The 6748-nt window shown below is 48.1% G+C and overlaps 2 protein-coding genes and 1 non-coding gene across 3 annotated transcripts; 2 read left to right on the top strand and 1 right to left on the bottom strand.

The window, feature by feature from the left end:
- The first annotated feature begins 1425 nt into the window (after positions 1 to 1425).
- On the top strand, positions 1426 to 2407 carry LOC119282014 (probable glutathione S-transferase GSTU6). Its single transcript, XM_037562388.1, has one exon. It carries the CDS (start codon positions 1507 to 1509, stop codon positions 2215 to 2217), a length of 711 nt encoding a protein of 236 aa, XP_037418285.1. The 5' UTR covers positions 1426 to 1506; the 3' UTR covers positions 2218 to 2407.
- A 960-nt stretch (positions 2408 to 3367) lies between these two features.
- LOC119282857 lies at positions 3368 to 3564 on the bottom strand. Its single transcript, XR_005138900.1, has one exon. It is a non-coding gene; the product is annotated as a U2 spliceosomal RNA (small nuclear RNA).
- A 703-nt stretch (positions 3565 to 4267) lies between these two features.
- LOC119278219 (delta(3,5)-Delta(2,4)-dienoyl-CoA isomerase, peroxisomal-like) lies at positions 4268 to 6421 on the top strand. Its single transcript, XM_037559576.1, has 2 exons — positions 4268 to 5090; positions 6060 to 6421. The coding sequence occupies exons 1-2, from the start codon at positions 4409 to 4411 to the stop codon at positions 6248 to 6250; spliced, it is 873 nt and encodes a 290-aa protein (XP_037415473.1). The 5' UTR covers positions 4268 to 4408; the 3' UTR covers positions 6251 to 6421.
- Positions 6422 to 6748: the final 327 nt, after the last annotated feature.

The raw sequence follows: 6748 nt of genomic DNA on the forward strand, positions 1-6748 counted from the left end.
ATGTGGGAGGCGGCAGGGCACGACGTTGTAGGTAGAGGCGTCCCGGCGTTGTGGCCGGGGGCAGGCAGATCCGGCGATGCGGCTGGGCCGGAGGAAAGTGGCTGATGGCCGAATTTGGACCCCCTCCTCCCCCCCGGTGCTCCTTCCCCTGTTTGACCTCGCTGTCGGCCTTTTGGTGCTGCAGGTGGTGGGCGGCGGCGGGAAGAGTCGGTGAGAGGGGAGTGAGGAGCAGGACGAGGAAAAGAGGGAAGAAGAGGAAGAAAAAAAGGTGAGAGAAGATGGAAGGCTGACAGATGGGTCCATCTTCCACCTCAGCGTATTTGTCCATGTAAGAGCGTGGAATCAGCCTGACATGTGGGGCCAACCAGTCAGTTTTGTTGTTATACGCGGCTTACTTTCGAATCGGTGTGATTTGTTACTCACCTGACGCAAAAGTGGTGTTAGCTGCGACGTACTTTTGAATCGGTGTTACTCACTTGACGCAAAAGTGGTGGCCTTATATAATTTTTGGCAAAAACGATGGTTTTGAAGTATCATAGCCACAAATATGATGATTTTGAGCAATTTACTCGTTCTGAAACCATCAGGTTGATCCTTATGTTAAAAAAAATGCCAAATAAACTAGCGTGGTTACGATTAGGAGGAGGTGCATATGGATTAGTTGTGTCCCTATCTTTCTCCATGACTATATGCAACATCTTCGTAATCACTCTGAACATATTAAGCGCTTTATTGGCAAAGAAAACAAGAACAAATTAGTCAAACACTGGAGCGTCACGTGTGACGCCAAGCTAGTCAACCAGTCAGTTTTGCTGTTAGACACGGTTTACTTTCGAATCGGTGTGATTTGTTACTCACCTGACGCAAAAGTGGTGTTAGCCGCGACGTACTTTTGAATCGGTGTTACTCACTTGACGCAAAAGTGGCGGCCTTATATATTTTTTGGTAAAAACAATGGTTTTGAAGTACCGTATCCAGAAATATGATGATTTTGAGCAATTTACTCGTTCTGAAACCATCAGGTTGATCCTTGTGTTAAAAGAAAATATGCCAAATAAACTAGCCTGGTTAGGATTAGGAGGAGGTGCATATGAATTAATTGTGTCCCTACCTTTCTCCATGACTATATGCAACATCTTCGTAATCACTTGAACATATTAAGCGCTTTATTGGCAAAGAAAACAAGAACAAATTCATCAAACACTGAAGCGTCACGTGTGACGCCAAGCTAGTCAACCTTCTTCTGGCGAGTGAGATCTTGCCTACACTTGCAACGAGTTGGCTCTTCCGTGCAAGCATGCTGCGCACGCCAAAGGCGACGCACATGACATAATCACAGACTGTAGCAGCTTCTCTACCACCAACTGGTCAGCTTCATTTCTGCCTGTATAAATTAACAAGGACAATGAGGGTATTATTATTATCTTCAACTCCAAATTCAGTTCATAGCACAGAAACAGGAGAGCAAATAGTTTAATCGTGAGAGGAAGAGATCGATCGAAAACGATGGCCGGGGAAGGAGACGACGTCAAGCTGCTGGGCACGGTGGTGAGCCCGTTCGCGGTCCGCGTGCGCATGACCCTGCACCTCAAAGGTGTGAGCTACGAGGACCTGGAGCAGGACGTGTTCGACAAGGGCGAGCTCCTCCTCGCATCCAACCCGGTGCGCAAGAAGGTCCCCGTGCTCATCCTCATCCACGACGGCAGGCCCATCTGTGAGTCGCTCGTCATCGTCGAGTACGTCGACGAGGTCTGGGCCGGCGCGGCCCCGCTCCTCCCCACCGACCCCCACGGCCGCGCCGACGCGCGCTTCTGGGCAGCCTACGTCGACGACAAGGTGGTCACCGCGATGTTAGGCATCCTGCGCGCGACCACCGATGTGGAGCGGGCGGAGAGGCTCGACGCCGCGCTCGCGGCGGTCAGGCCCTTGGAGGACGCCTTTGCCGAGTGCTCTGGCGTCAAGGCCTTCTTCGCTGGCGACTCTGTCGGGTACCTCGACCTCGCGCTCGGGTGCCATCTCTTCTGGTTCGAGGCGCTCCGCGAGATGTTCGACGTGATGATCATCGACGCCGGCAGGACTCCGCGCTTGGCCGCCTGGGCTGGGAGGTTCGCGGAGACAGAGACGGCCAAGAAGGCGGCGTCACCCATTAAGAGCATAGTGGAATACGCCGGGAAGCTGCGGGCTATCTGGGCTGCCATTGCCGCGGCTGCCAAGTAATTAAGTGGCTGGGAAGAGCTTCTTGATTCGGCCCGACTCGAATTGGATCTCCTTTAACAGTTTAACATATGTAGATTTCATTTTTCTACAAACAGTGTTCACAATAAAATGGTCATTTTTTTTTGATAAAGTTGTGGCTGAGCAACCCACTTATCTTGTCCATGGGTGTAGTACAACATTATATGATATCAGAACAAATGGAGAAAATTTCAAAAACACATTCTTTTTTGTGTGGAAAAGAATAAAATAATTAAGAGCCTTTAGAGCGAAAGTAACATAAACCCACAAGTACAAGCGATTTATACCCTCAACTTCTGAGCTAGCAGTGAAAGAATAATCCAAATTTGTTTGGTTAACCGCTGATGAGAAATCTCACAAACTCCTATGACGCACACCCTCTGTGACGTGCATTGTCACCCCGGTGTCCTTCCTCCTCGAGTGGCATATACTATCCATTCAATACACTAATTAGTGTGCCAGAAGTTTCAAAATAGAACTTTTTAGTTCGACTCTTATTACGTAACGTTTCTATGCTGGCGAGGTGTAAAACCGGGACAGAGAAAAACACAACGTACCCCATGCATGAACTTATTCTCTTCGAGAAGTCTATGCTCTGGAGAAGGTCTACTCAAATGTAATTACTACTCCCGTCTCAAGAAAAGGCCTAAAAAATGTCTTATATTTGAGACGAATGTAGTACCTTTCATCCATTTTTAATGATTTCTTATGCTTGAAAAATTGTTATTTGGATAGTAATATTCCAACATTAAACTATCCTGAATAGCTGAAAGCTTCATGGATTGCGAGGCAATTATCATTCATCAATTTGGTGGATCAAAATATAATGAGAAATAGTGGGAAAGAAGATGTGACCTCAGTTGTTATATACACCACTTAGTTTTAGGAATAAGCCTATCAAACCTGACATGATGACAGGGCAAAGATACCACTCAGTTCTTCAAATATACCACCCGGCACCAACCGCATCCTCCACCACCCAGGAGCACCAACATTGTCTGTTTCACGACTCAGGCGCTGGTGACCAACCTGTACGACGCGAACGAGCAGATCGACACGGCGTTGAGGGAGATCAAGCCGTCAACGAACACTCAATTCCAGCTGCATTTAACAATTCTTTTATTTAATTTGGTTGGGGTGCGCCTGCCCAGGCAGTAGTGCAACGCACTGAGCGACACCTGAGGACCCCAATGGCAAGCCACTGTGGTGGGCCCTCCCCCACAAAAAATAAATTTAATATCGTTGTGAGCACATGGCCCACATATCAGATATTAAACTGATAAGAACAGATACTACACTTGATCTTAGCCAAAAGGCCGAGAAAGGTATGCTTCAACCCGCTGGCCACCCCTGCTCTTTATAGCCTCGCAGCGCCCCGCCTCCCCTTCGCCAAGCGATGTGGGACTAAACGAGTCGCAGCAACCGGGGTGAACTGGCTCCGTAGCTCGGCAATCCCCTCGCATGGGCCGTAAACATCCCGAAGCGGGCCTTTCTTTCCTCGAGACGCACAGGTGGCCCGTCTCGCTCGACACCGGTGGGTCATGGTTTCTCAGAAGAAAAAAAAAAAGACTCCAGCGGGTCATGGGTCCCGGTGGCAGTCAGTAAAGTATGCTTCATTTTTACTTTTACCAGCTGATGAAAACTCAAGCAAAATCGCTGTGAAAAGAACAAGACTGAAGCTGGATTGTACTGCGGCCGGGCCGAGGCAGCATTGTTAGGAGCTTTCGATAGGTTAATTTTTTCCTGATGATTTCCGAGATTAAAAAATAGATTTTTATTTTTGAAGTTTGGATAAACCATTGCTTCGTCTGGTGTCTACAATACATATAACTCATTATAGTACTAATTTCATTTTTACCAGATCGAAAAATTTTATGTTGAAAAGAAAAATTTATAGATTCAATGTCACATTTCGTAAAAATTTACGATACATGTATAGGATGCACTCAATGTGTACGAGCTTGTCCAACAGATGTATTAGAAATGATACCCATCTTATCCATCTCGTTGCGTCCGCACAAGAACAACAAGAGATGATTAGCTTCGTTTTTTACCATGATGATGATGGCTTCCTTCCTTCATATTAGCAGCAGCAGCAGTCAGCAGAGCAGCCCAGGCAGCTAGAGTTTAATCCCCACACGGCACGCGCCACGCACACGGCAGAGGAGCGCAGATGGCCAGCGGCGGCTCGTCGGACGCGGAGGCGGAGCTGCGGCGGGGCTTCAAGGCCCTGGCCGTGACGCGGCCGGACCCGGCGGCCGCGGTCTACGAGGTGCGCCTCAGCCGCCCCGCGCAGCGCAACGCGCTCAGCCCGGACTCCTTCGCGGAGATCCCGCGCGCCATGGCGCTGCTCGACCGCGTCCCCGCCGCGCGCGCCGTCGTGCTCTCCGCCGCGGGCCCGCACTTCTGCGCGGGCATCGAGCTCGGCGGGCCCGGGAACCCGCTCACCGCGCCCTTCAGCCGGGGCGCCGACCCCGCGGCCGCGGCCGAGGGGCTCCGCCGCGCGATCCTCGGCATGCAAGCCGCGCTCACCGCCGTCGAGCTGTGCCGGAAGCCCGTCATCGCGGCCGTGCACGGCGCCTGCGTCGGCGGCGGCGTCGACCTCGTCGCCGCCTGCGACATACGCTACTGCTCCAAGGACGCCACGTTCGTGCTCAAGGAGGTGGACATGGCCATCGTCGCCGACCTCGGCGCGCTGCAGCGCCTGCCGCGGATCGTCGGCTACGGGAACGCGGCGGACCTCGCGCTCACCGGCCGCAGGATCACCGCCGCGGAGGCCAAGGAGATGGGGCTCGTCAGCAGGGTGTTCGATTCCAAGCAGGAGCTGGATGCCGGTGTTGCGAAGATCGCCAAAGGTATAATTTCTCCGTGCTGTTCTTTCTTTGCCTCTGTACTCTGCCAAAATGTTTAACATGATTTGTTTTTGGAGTTGAGAACTTGAGGTTGAGGGGGTAGAGAACTTGAGATGTCGATAAATCTGTAGTATATGTCGGTAACGAAATGAACAAGGGTGTCTCTCTTGGGTATCTGTAGTATATGTTGTTGATAAATCTTGTCTGCACTCTGATTGCAGTTGATCTAACTGGAATTGGTAGATCAAATTGGCTGTACCAGCAGATCACCAATTGTTAGTGAGAACCCCTTGGTTCTGAAAAATGAGAGGTTAAACTTCATGTTAGTAACATTAACAGCACGCATGGATTGCGTTTTAAGTACAAGTTATTTTAGTATAGTATCTGAGTCAGCTTAAACTTTGCACAGAGTTTCTAGAATTCCAACTTTCCCAGCTTTCATAAAGATCCATCTATATTCTCATTTCCTGGTTTTTGTGCATTTGCTATAGTGTGCTTAGTGTCCTATAAGTGCAGGCTTAAATGTTCCTCTTACTACATTAAGCAGCAAAATCCACCACTCTCTTGATTGGTTGCAGAGGCGCTGTGCTCCATTTCCCAACATCATGAAAAGTGAACTGGAAAGTTTGGGCCATATAGTTAGTGCTGTTAGTTTGAAGTCAGATGCACTTGAATCAATCCAACAAAGCACTGTATAATGGTTTAAAAGGTTCGCAATTTACTAGTGTCACCCCTCTATCGAGTCAGAAGCAAGTTGGATTTGTTCTTCCAAGTTGTAAGTAAATGCACATATGTAGGTCTGACTGTTCCATGTTCATAAGGTGTTACCATAATTCAGATTCATGCATAAGATGTCCCTGCGCAAACCAGTTTCTTGTTAACTATGCCTACCACTTTTTCTCCATCGACTATGTAACTCAACAAGCTGCGACCAATGATGGACTAAGAGACAATTTTTTTTTATTGTTTCAGAAATATCAGAGAAGTCGGCAAACGCAGTGATGGGAACGAAGGCAGTTCTACTGAGAAGCAGAGATATCACAGTAGAGCAGGGTCTGGAACATGTAGCGACTTGGAATTCTGGAATGCTGAGATCTAATGACCTGATGGAGGCCATCAAAGCTTTCATGGAGAAGCGGAAGCCTGTTTTCTCTAAACTCTGATGATCAAAATCACAGGCGGAATTTATATGTGAATCTAGCCACTTGAGAATAAAATGAGATGGTAGAAATTAGACAAGATATACTATCTCTGAATTGGAAAACAAATGCTTTTGTTGATTGTATCTTGTATGTATATCATATATAAAGTGAGAATTTTCTGGAATTTCCTTAGCACCACTGATGTCCATATTGATTACTGTTATGTTGTGATGCCTGTAGAATGTAGATTGACCATTCCCACTTACAAGTGTGATACATTTCTGCAGAGAAGTTCACTCAAGCTTATATCTGGATTGGGTGAACAAGACATTGGTCCAGTGAGCCTGTGATGGCCCCATAGCTTGTCTAGGTATAAGTTGAATTTCGGTGCTGAAGAGGTGAGTCTGGTACTCTGATATTCACACTACCACAACCCTGTTTGGTTACTATGTTAATTGATGATTTATTTATAGCTCTTATGTGTTTTAAGTTTGACATAATATATTCATTGAAGCAGAT

The sequence above is a fragment of the Triticum dicoccoides genome, chromosome 3B (genome assembly GCF_002162155.2).
Source record: "Triticum dicoccoides isolate Atlit2015 ecotype Zavitan chromosome 3B, WEW_v2.0, whole genome shotgun sequence".
In the NCBI taxonomy this organism is placed as follows: Eukaryota; Viridiplantae; Streptophyta; class Magnoliopsida; order Poales; family Poaceae; genus Triticum; species Triticum dicoccoides.